The 13,364-nt window shown below is 55.9% G+C and overlaps 4 protein-coding genes across 4 annotated transcripts; 2 read left to right on the top strand and 2 right to left on the bottom strand.

The window, feature by feature from the left end:
* Window positions 1–137: 137 nt before the first annotated feature.
* E0L32_001647 (uncharacterized protein) lies at window positions 138–3,002 on the bottom strand (the record flags this gene model as incomplete). The annotated part of the gene is made up of 4 exons (XM_031135749.1): window positions 138–352; window positions 421–2,662; window positions 2,780–2,807; window positions 2,869–3,002. The coding sequence occupies 4 exons, from the start codon at window positions 3,000–3,002 to the stop codon at window positions 138–140; spliced, it is 2,619 nt and encodes an 872-aa protein (XP_030990898.1).
* A 1,637-nt stretch (window positions 3,003–4,639) lies between these two features.
* E0L32_001646 (uncharacterized protein) lies at window positions 4,640–5,493 on the top strand (the record flags this gene model as incomplete). The annotated part of the gene is made up of 4 exons (XM_031135748.1): window positions 4,640–4,784; window positions 4,842–4,900; window positions 5,002–5,120; window positions 5,199–5,493. 4 exons carry the CDS (start codon window positions 4,640–4,642, stop codon window positions 5,491–5,493), a joined length of 618 nt encoding a protein of 205 aa, XP_030990897.1.
* Window positions 5,494–6,566: 1,073 nt separating this feature from the next.
* Window positions 6,567–7,959, top strand: E0L32_001645 (uncharacterized protein; the record flags this gene model as incomplete). Its single annotated transcript, XM_031135747.1, has 2 exons — window positions 6,567–6,914; window positions 7,003–7,959. 2 exons carry the CDS (start codon window positions 6,567–6,569, stop codon window positions 7,957–7,959), a joined length of 1,305 nt encoding a protein of 434 aa, XP_030990896.1.
* A 236-nt stretch (window positions 7,960–8,195) lies between these two features.
* On the bottom strand, window positions 8,196–12,980 carry E0L32_001644 (uncharacterized protein; the record flags this gene model as incomplete). The annotated part of the gene is made up of 12 exons (XM_031135746.1): window positions 8,196–8,555; window positions 8,616–8,711; window positions 8,770–8,880; window positions 8,925–9,040; window positions 10,522–10,552; window positions 10,606–10,899; window positions 10,963–11,055; window positions 11,191–11,268; window positions 11,430–11,563; window positions 12,039–12,466; window positions 12,548–12,818; window positions 12,875–12,980. 12 exons carry the CDS (start codon window positions 12,978–12,980, stop codon window positions 8,196–8,198), a joined length of 2,118 nt encoding a protein of 705 aa, XP_030990895.1.
* Between the last annotated feature and the right edge of the window lie 384 nt (window positions 12,981–13,364).

Raw genomic sequence — 13,364 nt, 5'->3', positions numbered from 1 at the left:
CTCCTTAACTTTGCGAAATAATCATCAACCCAGCACTAAAAACGCCTGATGCCCAGAGCAAGTACCCGCCAGCAAGTAATTACAAACAGAGAACGTAGCAACTGCGGTATCTTTGGAAGCCCAAGCCAACATCAAGTTCACGTGTACACGCTCTCCGTCCAGGCGTTGACCTGCAGACCCTTCTCCGCCATCTCGGCATCCTTCAAAAAGTCCAGCGGCATCCACACGAGGTGGCCCTTGATCTGGTCGAGATACCTCCGGACCTCGTCGGCCGGCATGAACTTGTCGTAGATGTGGCCCGACTTGACGCCCTTGGGGGGCAGGAACATGTTGTAGTCATCGAAGGTTTTCACTTTTGAGCAATCACTCGTCAGCACGACATCTCTCTCGCAATTAGGAGCGGGCAAGGCTGAAACTCACCATGGTCATCTGGATCCGCCCTAAACAGCCGCCTAAACAGCTCCGTGTTGGTTGTCGCCTGCTCCGTCCACCTCTTCCACACCTCGTCCGACATGGGGTCCTCGACAAACTTGTAGCTGTCCTCCTGATCCAGCACATTGTTGGGCGAGTCGTCGCCCGGCGGCTGCGCGTTGGGGTCCTCGGAGGCGTCCAGGTCCTGCGGGGGCAGCAGGCCCAGGTGCTCGCGCCATAGGTACCGCCGCAGCGTGGCGGCGTGGTACCCGGCTTCGAACGGCTGCCCGTCCATGGTCGACTTGATGAGCCTGATGTCCTCCATGACGATGCTGAGCTCCGAGTCGTGCCCGCCCTCCTGGCTCCGGTCGTTGAGGTTGCTGCTTCCGCAGACGACGATGCGGTCGTCGACGATGAGCAGCTTGGCGTGGATGTACAGCTCTTCCTGGATCCAGTTGGCCACCTCGTCCTTGGGGTCGCCCTCCCAGTGCTCCTCGGACAGGGGGCCCGTGTCGGCCATGGCGTGGTGCGCGACGCTGAATGCCGTCGAGGGTCCGTCCTCTCCCTCGCCCTCGTTCTTGCCCTGGCCCGCGGCCTCGAAGCGCCGCTTGGCGTCGATGGCCTCCTCGTCTGCGTCGGACTTCTGCTCCTCCTTCTTAAAATCCTTCTTCTCCTGCGCGTTGGCCTGCTCCTTCTTCTCGCCCATGTGCTCGTCGCGGCCGTCGGAGGGGTCGACGGTGCCGTGGATGCCCTCGCCCATGATCTCCTCGGCCTCGGCGCGCTGCACCTCCTGGTACTTGACACCCGACTCTTCCTCCTGCTTCTTAATGGCCGGCGTCTTGTTGAGGCGGTCGTAGCTGCGCAGGTTGAAGAAGAAGATGTGGTCCGTCGGGTCGACGCCCTCGGCCTTGATCTGCTCGAAGATGGAGTGGGGCCCGCGGCAGATACTCTTGTACTGGTAGTCCATGATGGCGCGGGTGCCGGTGGCGGCGTCGTCGCGCAGGTCGCCGGCGAAGCCCGGGATGGCAGGGATGAGGATGATGACGCGGAACTTGCGCTTCTCCTTGCCAGCGCGGACGACGGCGTCGACGATGGCGCGGCCGATGGTGTTGTGGATGGGCGATTGCTGGTCGCCGGTGGCGGTGATGAAGAACTGGTTCTCGATGTAGACGTAGTGCTGCGCGTTGCGGATGATGTCCGAGTAGGCGTTCTGGATCGACTTGTCCGTCAGGATGCCGCTCGACCAGTCAGCGCTCGAGCGCACCAGCTGCGCGTGGACGGTGCCGCGGTCGTCGAGGTTCTTGGTCTCGAGTGGGGAGAGCGGGTGGACGACGTAGTCGCCGACGGGGTGCTTGGGCCGCTGGACGCCGACCAGGTCCTCGTCATCGCCCTGACGGCCGCGCAGCTCGAGCCAGTCGAAGCGCTCGTCGCGCTTGTACTTGTCGCGCTTGACAAAGTTCCAGCGCAGGACGAAGTGCTCGGCGATGTCGTACACACAAGGGCCGACGATGCCCATGGCCACGTCGTGCCAGGGCATGCGGCCGTACTCGGCCTTGCTCAGCTCGTTCTGCTTCCAGTCCTGCACGTTCTTGAAGTCCATGACGCGGTTGTTGTTGAAGTCCTGGCCCGGCCAGACCTCGTTGGCGACGCCCTCCGGGTGGACGTCGGAGAGCAGGTGCTGGTGGGCGTCCCAGCGGCCGAAGCACATGTCGAGGCCGCCGATGAAGGCCATCTCATAGTCGATGACGACGAACTTCTCGTGGTGGGCCCAGTAGAAGGTCATGTCGGCGGCGTTCTCGAGCACGTTGTGGTCCGGGTGGCGCATGATCCTGATGTTGCCGTAGCCCTTGGACCCTTCGGGACACAGCGCCTGCAGGGCGTGCTTCGTGTGCTCGGAATTACATGTCAGGGCCGCCTCGACCTCGCGGTAGACGCAGACGTAGACCTTGACGCCTCTCTCGGCCGCGCGCTTGATCACCTGGTCCAGCCGCCATTCCTGGTTGTAGTAGGGCGGCCGACGCAGGAAGAGCTCGGGTGACAGCCACCAATCGGCGATGTAGATGGTCTCTTTCGCCTTCTCCATTGCGACGGACACGGCCCAGAAGTAGTCGCGGCCGTCGACGTACCACTTGATCATGTTGCCATCGCGCTCGGGAAAGAAGGACTGGAAGCGATGCGACTCGCAGATCTTTGTCCGCTTGTCATCGCAGGCCTTCTCGTGCTCCTCATCGTGCCTGTGCTGGGGATTGAACTGTTTGCGCAGCTCTCATGTCAGCTTGCTATGGTGTGCGCGCGCGACGGGCGCAAACAGCGGGGTAAGTTTAGAGTGCAGTGGGTGGTGTCATGTTGGTGCTGGTTCTGCGCCTACCAGGTTTGCAAACTTGCCGATCTGATGTCTGTCTCGTGTCAATTGAAGTGCTTCATAATCGCAATTGATGCTCAGGAATGTGTGCGTACTTCTTATGAATCAGGCCGACCTTGGTGTCGTGCAGCGAGGTGTGCTCGAGCTTCTCCTTCAGCTCGTGGAAGGGATGCTTGAGCCTCTCAGACAAGCTGCTCCCCTTGGACTCGTGAGGCTCGTGGGTTGCCATCGTTGCATGCGATCTGTCACAAGCATGGAGGGAGTGAAAGGTGCCGGTGTCAGGAATTACCTTGGGTTCCGCGTGAAAGAAGAAGCTGGAGCAGGTGTGGACAAATACAAGACACACTACGTGGAGCTAGAGAGCATAAAGTACACCAGGTATCGCGGGTACGACAAGCAGCCGCCTTCGCAACCTCGACCCATGCCAAGCTCAAGCCATGCCAAGCCTGCGAGAACGAAAAGGAACGGCGGCTTCACCGACTGGTCGGACCAGACTCCAAGAACGGACAAAACATGGCAGGAACTGGCACACTGGCACAGGGCACAGGGCTGATGGGTGGTGCGAATCAGGCGATGTCATCGCCCGCCCGCCCGCAAGCATGCAAGGTCGAGCCCCGATCCACGCGGGCGAGGTACGGCGAACGTGGGGCAAGGTTGCAAACATGCAAGCTGGAGCCCCAATCTTCGCATCTTTGGACTCCGTTGCCAATCTCCCCTGTTCAGCTGGAGATGCAACGCGATCGGCCGAGCGAATCAAACCCCTACGAGCGTCTCTCCTCCATTCATCTCCACGTCCCAAGGGTCTAGGACTCAGTGGATCAATACTTTGTTAGATCCTGCCGCCGTCTCGATGCTATTACTGACATCCCGATCCAAGGATTCTTCAGGCACTCCGCACACACATGGACCAAACACCGCCGCCAAGGGACGATCTTACATGACGTCAGCGGGGTATGTCCCTAGTGTTTCAGGGAGCTCGAAGGCGCGCCGCGGTACTCCGTCCACTCTGGGAGACCTTGATTCCACAGCATCATTCGAGAAGGCTGCCTGCATCTTCAATGCGGCAATGGGTCGTGTGCTAGTCCATGCTCATCCAGTCTGCAAACCTGTTGTTCTCCCTCCCACCTGTTCCGGCCTTGGCGCATGTCATTCCAACAACCCAAGCCGGCTCTGCTGTGCCGAGACGCTGGGTCAGAACAAGCTTTTAGGCTGTCTGCCTTACGGGTATCAATGATGTTCAGCTTCGGTCCCGTGTCCTTGTACACTGGGTCGTGTAATACATCCAGGATGATGTCGTGAGCGCCGGGTGCATGAGCCGGAGAGAGAATGGATTCAAGCCAAGTCGCAGAGCACGAAAACGAATGAGCGGCGGGCCGTCGATGGGGTTCCGTCCAGCGCTGCCGGCATTCGAATCAGAAAGCGGATATGCTCGCTGAAACAGCACATGCATATACTTCGTAGCATTGCACCTAGGATTGAATTGGACATTCATTTGCCCTTTGCAATTGTCGAGGCGGGCGATATTTGGGGCATTCGCCGCATCTGAGATCGGGCTGGCAGTGGCAGCAGAAATGGTTCCAAAATTGGCAGCTGCAAATGACGCCACAGGGAGATGAAAGCCACTATCATCACATGACTGCGCTGGAGCAGAGCCCTGGAACTAACTAGGGGACGTGGCGCCAGAGCAACGTGGACACCACCGCGTTATGCGACTTCGGGAGGGGCAAGCTCGCGACCTCAACCCCACAGCTTGACCGCTCTCCCTTTGCAAGCATCTGGGATCTCGCACCTCCCTTCGTCCACCTCCCACAGAGTATCAATTGAAGCATATAGAAGCTTGCGCTGCAATATCTTTCTTCCTTCATAATGGCTGCTGCAATCCCTCCCGGAGGCACCCTCCTCGACACCTTCAAGAAGTCCTTCGTCGATGTCCCTATCGATGCTGAAAAGGACAATGCCATCTCCACCGCCGAGTTCCTAGAGGCTGCCGAGTCTCTGACCACCATGTTCGGTAGGGCATACTTGGTTCCAGACATGGCTGCAAGCGGTTGATTGACCTGTTACACAGATGTCCTTGGTTCCGTCGCCTTTTCCCCCGTCAAGTCCGACATGCTCGGCAACGTCAAGGTGCGTTTACGTGGCCAGCTACTCCCAACACCCGACACCGCCCCAGCGAGACAGGGCCGGCTGGTTCAAACCACATACTAATGATGCTTCCCTCATAACAGAAGCTCCGTGACCGCTTCCTGGCTGCCCCCCTGGAGTCTGAGACCATCCAGAGCCTCTGCCTCAACGAGCTCAAGACCAAGAAGCACACCGCCACCGAGGGTCTCCTGTGGCTGACCCGGTATGTCTTGCCTCTACAACAATATCTACACTTCCACCCATAAGCTCTCAAAAGACTAACCTCTTTGCCCTGCCACAGCGGTCTCGAGTTCACTTGCCTCGCCCTCAGCCAGAACGTCTCCAAGCCTACCGAGGAGCTCTCCGACTCCTTCCGCAGTGCCTACGGCGTCACCCTCAAGCCCCACCACGGCTTCCTGATCAAGCCCGTCTTCAGCGCTGCCATGAGCGCCTGCCCGTACCGCAAGGACTTCTACTCGAAGCTCGGTTCCGACCAGGAGAAGGTCGCTGCTGAGCTGAGGACCTACACCGCCGCCCTCGACAAGATCGTTGCCATTCTGAAGGGCTTCCTGGAGCGCAAGGAGGCCAAGTGGTAAACCTGCAGGAAGATTTGCGCGCCGCGGCAGCCGCAATATTGTTCTGGGCCTACATTCGGAGACGCATACACGCACACACAAGGGCGGTAACGAGGGAACGTACATTGACGGAGGACGAAAAAAAAAGATAGAATGGCCATGAAAACGAAGCCAAACGATGTATGCAGACTTGAACCCATACGACGTACCATGCTTTATGAGCTCTCACTTCTCATTGTCATCTCGTTATTTCCATGTGTTCGCCTGTCACAGATTAGTGGTCTCTGCGCAATCAAATGCTGATGTTGCCGCTGTTCTCGGACAACCATCCACAGCTTACAAGTGACCTTAGGCTTAGGCCTAGGGCTATAGCGAGTTGGAACATTGCCTTTGATGGATGGGTAAGGAAAACATGATTTTCTTACGACTGAACACTTTAGCTTTAGCTTTTACCATGATAGCGACCGTGTTGAATTAATGTCCGTGCTGTGGTGCGGAGGAAGCACAGTCACCAACTTAGGGGGATACACTCGACGTCACAGAGCTTCTTTCTAACTTCCACCCTCATAATCCTTCTGATCTTTTATCATGAGAAGCTCTGGATCGACTCCCATCCAGCTTCATCAACCCGCACGAGCACCATGTGGAGATGTGGAGGTCCACGCGGGGTCTGACCGGGGTCTTCCCCAACTACAACTACTCATGTCGGTCCATCATGGAAAAATATCTTTCCACCCATACAGAAGGCCTGCATGCATCCAGACCAGCTGGGGTAACCAGAGAGCCTCTGTGGAACTATTCCCCATTCTGGCAAACACCACGCACCAACGGCGCCGCTTGTCATCTTCAAGGTGACAGGATGGGCCTCCACAACCAGGATGAAGCAATTGACAAGTCTACTAGATCGAGCTTCCGATCCACGAGGATACTAGTGGGCTGCCATCTCCAGAATTCTCGGCTGGACGGCATGATAGACAGAGGAATATAAAGAGCTGCCCCCCCAGGTCAGCTGGGCGATTCACGCCCCCTTAACATCATCCAGTCTACTGCTACCCCCAAGTGACCTGATACACGGAGAGCAGTACAGACAAGCCATGCGTCTTGATAGAACCATCGCCGCCGCGCTGGCCCTCTCGGTCACCGGTGCCGACGCCCAGCGCACACAGTGTGTTGTCAAGTCTCAGTACAAGTGCAGCGGCGGCAAGTCCTCGGACTCGCCTGCCATCGAGGAGGCCTTCAAGAAGTGCGCCAAGGATGCCGAGATCGTCTTCTCCGAGGGCGTCGAGTACAACGTCTTCTCGCCGCTCAAGGTCAGCGGCCTGTCCAACGTCATCGTGCATCACCTTGGCAACCTTAACCTGCCGCAGAACGTGACCTACATGCAGGAGGTCACGGCCAAGAACGGCGGCTCGCTCAAGTGGTTCGATATCAGGGGTGATAGTGTGAGCTGGATTGGCACGTCCAACGTATGGAACACATTTATACTTCTAATCTTGAGAGTGGAACGGAAGCTGACCAAGGGCCCACCAGATCACCACCGGCTGGTTCAGGGGTTACGGCCAGAACTGGTACGACGCCAACCCGCCTGGCGGCACCGGCCTGCCCAACCGCCCGCACCTAATGTACTTTGGCGTCAACAACGGCTACGGCGAGTACTGGAAGTCGTCCAAGCCACCCGGCGCCAACTTCCAGCTGGCCGGCAAGAACATCACCATCCGCAAGCCCATCATCGACGCCGTGTCGAGCTCGTCATCCTTCCCTTTCAACACGGACGGCTTCGGCTGTGGCGCCGAGGACCTGACCATCGAGGACGCCGTTATCTACAACGGCGACGACGCCTTTGCTGTCGGCTCGGGCGCGCGCAACGTTGTCGTGCGCCGCGCCACCATCGGCTACCAGACGCACGGCATGAGCATTGGCTCACTGGGCAAGGACCCGAGCAAGCCTGCCTCCGTGTCCAACATACTCTTTGACGACGTCACCGTCGCGGGCGGGCTGTACGCCGCGCGCTTCAAGTCGTGGTCCGGCGGTCAGGGCCTCGCCAAGGATGTCACCTGGCAGAACATAAGGGTGTACAACGTCTCGTTCCCCATCTTCGTCACGCAGGTCTACTACGACCAGGCCAAGACGCCTGGTGGGCCGGGGGGCAACGGCACGACGCAGGCGGTCAACATGGAGAACTTTTCGTGGGTCAACTTCACGGGCAGCGTCAACAGCTTTAATTCCGGCGACGGGTCGTGCGCGAGCAAACCCTGCTGGTATGACATTGGCTTACCCAGCAACCTCAACCACACCGAGGCGGCCATCATCCAGTGCGCGACCGAGACGTCGTGCAAGAACTTCAAGGTGGAGAACGTGCGTCTGTTTCCGGACAGCGGGGAGGCGCCGACGCAGATATGCCAGGGGGTGTCGGCCGAGACGAGCCCGCACTTCGGGCTCGTGTGTGCCAATGTGCCTCATGCGATACCGCTTGTGCCGATTTCGTAAGGAGTGTTGAGTCAATAATTCATGAAATGATACATTTATCACGGTATCAGAAACGAGATGTGCTATTGTGCTTCTACGATGCTATGGAAACAAAGGGTATTATGGCCCTCTGCACAGAACACTGAACCAGCAATGTTCCTATGCTTCCACGGGGGCCCTTGCGATCCATGTACCAAACTTCGTCGAGAGAAGCTCAGAGCATGCCTTGTGATTCCTCTAAGTAACAGCGATCTAGACTACTCCTCGCTTCTGCAGACTTCGTAGTAGTCCATCCAGAGCTGGTATGCGCGCTCCTCGGATAGGGTCTCGCGGAAGTGCCTCATGGTCGTGGCGATGCGGTGGTCCATCTTCCTGATCTTCTCGCGCATGTTTTCAGCCTCATCTATGACGACTTCCTTGTTAAAGGCCAGCTGGACGATGGCCTGGTCGGTGACGCCCAGCTTCTCGTCGTAGTCGGCAAAGAGCTTGTTGACCTTGTCCACTGAGCGCCGCATGTCTGCCTCAAACGCTTCCAATCGTGCCGTCAACGCGTCAATCTTTTCGTCCTGATCCTTGAACTTAGTCGCCATGATGCTGGAGCGCTCCTGGCTGAGGTCCTGCTCGTCCCTTTATGAGCAAAATGACAAGAGGGGTGGCCCAGAGGTTGGCACACTTACAGCGGCATCTTGGTGATTCTGCAACTCCTCTTTGGCCTTCTCGGCCGCGCGGGCAAGGCGATTGCTCTTGCGATAGGGCGATTTGGTGTCTGTCTTCTTTTGACTGTGTTAACTAGATCACCAGGCAAGAAATGGATATCAGATCGTTACGAACCTGGGTCTCTGGAGCGTCCCCGCTGACCTTGGCCGCTTCACGAAGCGCCTTCATCTCTCTCGCCTTCTTCTCCCGGAATCGCTGTCTCTGTGACTTCCTGTTCTTGCCAGCCTATATCAACAGCAGACATTAGAACTAGAAAACGGAAACTGTACAGTAGAAGATGGCTTGCCATCGTAGAGACTCTTGGAGCCGCCAAAGTCTGATATTATGTTGGACAATGTCGCCGTTCCAGATGTGACAAGCAGAGTTGGCAAACAGCAGACATCAGCTAGCGTTAGGCAGTAATTGGAGACCCTGGGTCCGCGCTAAAAGGGGCTGTTGAGTGTGGTGACTTGCCAGGGTCGCAAATGAGCTTCAGTCCAAACGTGACCCCAACTTGACTTTGTTCTCACCCTCAACTTTACCACCACGAAATATTTAATGAAACAACTCAAATACCCTCATCTACCTGCAAACTCCCGACCTCACCGCCTTGGGCAGAACTTACTATAAAACCCCTCGCTGCCTCCCCTCTTTCAAAAGAATTTCCTCACTCCTCCAACTTCTTTTCCAAGCTCCTTTCTCTCACAACACACAAGCCCCACCTCTTCAAAATCCATTCACTTATCCAGCATCCATAATCAGATCAAGACAGTGTGTCGATTCTTTCAGGTAAGTCCAGCACTCTCTGCTCCTTCCAGGCCCCAAGCCTTCGGGTCACGCTTCCGCCGCCACAAACACTCGCGATGAAACGCAAAATCCCCTCAGCCGTGGATGGGCTTCATACCCTTGTTCTACTCTACAGATCAGGTGGGAAGAACGGCTTCAGGATCATCTTTATTGGGGCACCTTTTCTAGACTGATGTCTCCCTTTGCTTCGCCTATGACTCAATCTTTGATGAGGTTGGCATTGGGATCTGAAGTCCACTCAGAGACAACTCTGAGGAAAGCCCCCCGCCCCGTGAAGTTGTCGATCCGCGAGCGGTTTCTCCATTTCCTCCTCGCTTGCGAAGGGTTGAGAGATGAGCTAATCCCGGCTGCTCATCAACGCTGGGTGAAGGTACTCATCTACCAACGGAGAAATACGGCGCGCGTTTCCTGAAGGCCTGGTCGAGGACTTACTCAGCGTTTCCAACCGACGCTGACTGGTACTTTTTTTCTTCTCTAGGGCATCTCTCATCACCGGCAAGAGTCTGCTTCATCACTCTGCAAGAATCTGAGGTTATCATGTCGCGGAGTTGGCGGGGCAAGGTTGGTTGATCGAGATGTCACACATGTACCTTTATGTACCATAGGATACCTAGGTAGAGATGCATTTTCAATCATCAAAACACTTTAATGCATTGCATTTCGGTCCTACTTGAAGTGTTCTTCTTGTCTCTTGCAGAAACAATAAGTGAAATGTGTGAATGTCATCTTGAAGGTACACCTCGCCACCGCCGCATGACTTTGCTCACGCACAAAACTTGCAACGTAGGACCCACAAGGATATGGACCATCGGTATATGCCTGACCGGCATCATAACATGCACTTCAATGCCTCAAGGGAAACACGGTCCAGGTGAAACTTGTCATAACATGCACTCCAATGCCTCAATGGAAACACGGTCTAGGTGAAACTTGTATTGACTACTGGTAGGTAGTTCAGTTTACCAGACCTAGAGAAACTCGAGAAATTGCCATGACCAGTGCCTACAAACACTTTTGCAAACACCCAAACCTTGATTTCAAACTGATAACCGGTAACAGCTTTGTAGCTCTAAAACCCACGCTTCTCGAGGTCCTCAGCAGTAGCAGAGACCTTCATCATGTCAGCTGTAAGCCCCCGAAAGAGAAGAGGTCATGGATGTCTACCTCCATGGCATCTACCTTGAGAACAAGCATAAGGGCCTGGACGCAGAGCTCAAGCTTATGAATGCGGTGCTCCATCTCCTTGACATTAACGACGAGCTTCTTCTGGTCCTTCTCGTGGGCCTCCAAGAAGCTGTGGCGAAACTCTTCGAGGTACGGAATAATGGCCTCACTGGCCGCATTTCGGATGTCGATGGGGTTGGTAGGATCTCTAGAGGCCAGGAATGCCTGTTGGATGGTCTCTAAGAGATTGTCGGCATCGGAACGCTCCTTATCAGCCTGAGAAACACCGAAGGGCTGAGAAACAGTCAACAATCTGCATATACCAGAGAGTATCGAACATCCAAGAGCATGACTCACGACCATTGACGCAATCTGCTCCATGGCTGACATGGGCTTGTCGTTGCCCGCATGCTGGTTGTTGGCTTTGGGGCGGAGGGGAGTAGAAGGACCCTAGTAGTCGAGAGTGAAGAGGATACAGTCAGTAACAGATGCAAACACGGTGCTATCAGCTCGCAGTTGCCATCAGACTCGTATGCAGTATTACCAAATACTGATACTGGAGGAGCAAAAGAATTCTGCACTTACAGGAGCTTCACCCAAAGCATCAGGCATCTCCTTGTCAGTGGTAGCCTGAGGGTCGGCCTTGGTGGTGTTGGAAGACATCTGAAATTTGTACAAGATTAGTGAGGATGCGACAATGGTGAACGAGATCGGTTGAGACGATAATATGATGGTCGACAGACACGTCGCTTGGTTGGGTGCAGGAACGAGAGAGAAACAGTGAGCAGTAGATGATGGATCTCGCGGGTGTCACCAAATCTCACCTTTTGGACGATGTGCTGGGGTTGATGGACGTGAAGCTCGATTTTGACAGTCTCGAGGGTTGGGGGAACGAAGTCGTGGTTGTTGAAACGTGCGATGAAGGTTGGAACAAGGGAAAATGGTGCTTCCCGGCTGCCTATCCTGTCACGAAACCTAGGATTCTCACTTCCCGAAACCACAACAGAACCTCTGGATACTAAAGGGGGATGCCTGCCTCAACTTCTCTCAAGGTACGTTCTTTCTCAACTATATCGAGTGTTGTTATTAACATCGCGGTTACACCTTGCTGCCGTGTCACTGCTTGTTCATCATACTATTACGCTTTGTCTGAATTAAGGAAAAGAAGGTGCAAGAGATGTGCCAGATCGATATGCAACTGTCCAAAGTTTCTCCCCCAAACAAACCCATAACGCCTAACCACCAAGAATACCGAATCGACCTGTCTAATGTACTTCTTGATTGAACTCTTCCACTCTTGCAGATCCCAGCAATCCAGCATCATCGTGTCTCCCCAACACTCAGTCCTTCCATCGACCTCGTCATCCCCGTGAACGGGCACACGCCCGCCGCCCCTGCAGCCGCACTGCTCCCGCCCCCGCTCCCGCTCCCACCAGGTGACGCCCGCGTCGGGGATTTTGGCGTGGGGATCTTGCTCGGCGTCGTGGGCGTCGTCACCGTGCTGGCCGCCGAGGTCCCCGACGACGACTCGGGCCCGTCGCCGCCGCTGTCCGACTCCATCTCCTCGTCCGTTAGGATCTTCTTGCCATGCAGGTAGCCTTCACGCTCGACGACGATCTCCTCCTCCTTTTCGCCCGCGAACTCCTCGCCGTCGCGCACGTACCACTTGGCGAAGAGGTCGTTCTGGATCCAGATGACCTTGCCCAGGGCCTTGACGATGGCGATCTTGCGCGTGATGTGCAGGCGCGGATGCGACAGGATGGCCTCGGTCAGGATGTCCTGGATGATGGACAGAGCAGCGCCGATGTGGATGTACTCGACGTGCAGCGGATGTGCGCGGCCGAGGCCAACATGCATCATGCTGTGGGTTTCTATGTCAGTCGTCTGTTTCTCTCCCCCATCCATTCATGGCCAGTTGAGTTCCTGGCAAGAAAAAACTTACCCGACTTTGTCGAGATACTCCCAAAACTCCATTTCGCTCGGGTCGGAGCAGATCTTGGTCAGGTAGGCGCGCAGAAACATCTTGCGGTGCATGACCTGCGGGCTGTTCTCGTCGGGCTGCTCGTCCATGGGGCCCTCGAAGCTCGTGCTGCGGGTCGTGAACGCGCGTGCTGTGATGTCGTACTGCAACAGCTTCTTGTAGACGATGTTGACGACGGCCGGAATCAAGGCCTTGATGTACTTGGCGCCTGATACTAGCGCTTCGATGTCATCTGCCACAGGGTCAGTGATCATGATCTTGGCTATTCTCCACGGACTGTTCACCTACTGGTACTAAAGTCGAGGAAAGAGTGGAGATAGTGTATCCTGGCCTCGAGGTTTGTGTACAGCTCCTTCCTGTCGATGTGCTGCATCGGCCGTCTGAATAGCGACATGATTGCTGTGGTGGTGTGTAAGTCGGAGCGCGGATTTCCTTTTTGATACCCCTGCTTGTAATGTCGTTACTGATGACAAGTAATCGCAGTGAAAGCTTCAAGATACAAGTGTCGCGACGTCCGAATAAATGCTCCAAAACACACCCAAGGCCGATGAAGAAGACGCGGGCACACGCGCCTATTTAAACAGGATGACCAAAAGATGCACGCTCTGTGGCTTGCCAGCTTCAGGAGCAGTGGTCTGAGACTCGGTCTCGGGCGCCCACGCTGTCTTTGCGCGGCGCCGCCTCAGCCTCACAGCTGATTTAGTCGCACCCCGGCCCGCACCGATCAGCCCATTCTCGCCATCAGTCCACCTCGTTCGCCCAAGATTCCCCACAGGCC

Source organism: Thyridium curvatum (genome assembly GCF_004353045.1).
Source record: "Thyridium curvatum strain D216 chromosome Unknown NODE_6_length_784332_cov_80.453264, whole genome shotgun sequence".
NCBI classification, from domain to species: domain Eukaryota; kingdom Fungi; phylum Ascomycota; class Sordariomycetes; order Thyridiales; family Thyridiaceae; genus Thyridium; species Thyridium curvatum.
This window is presented reverse-complemented; position numbering and strand designations above follow the sequence as displayed.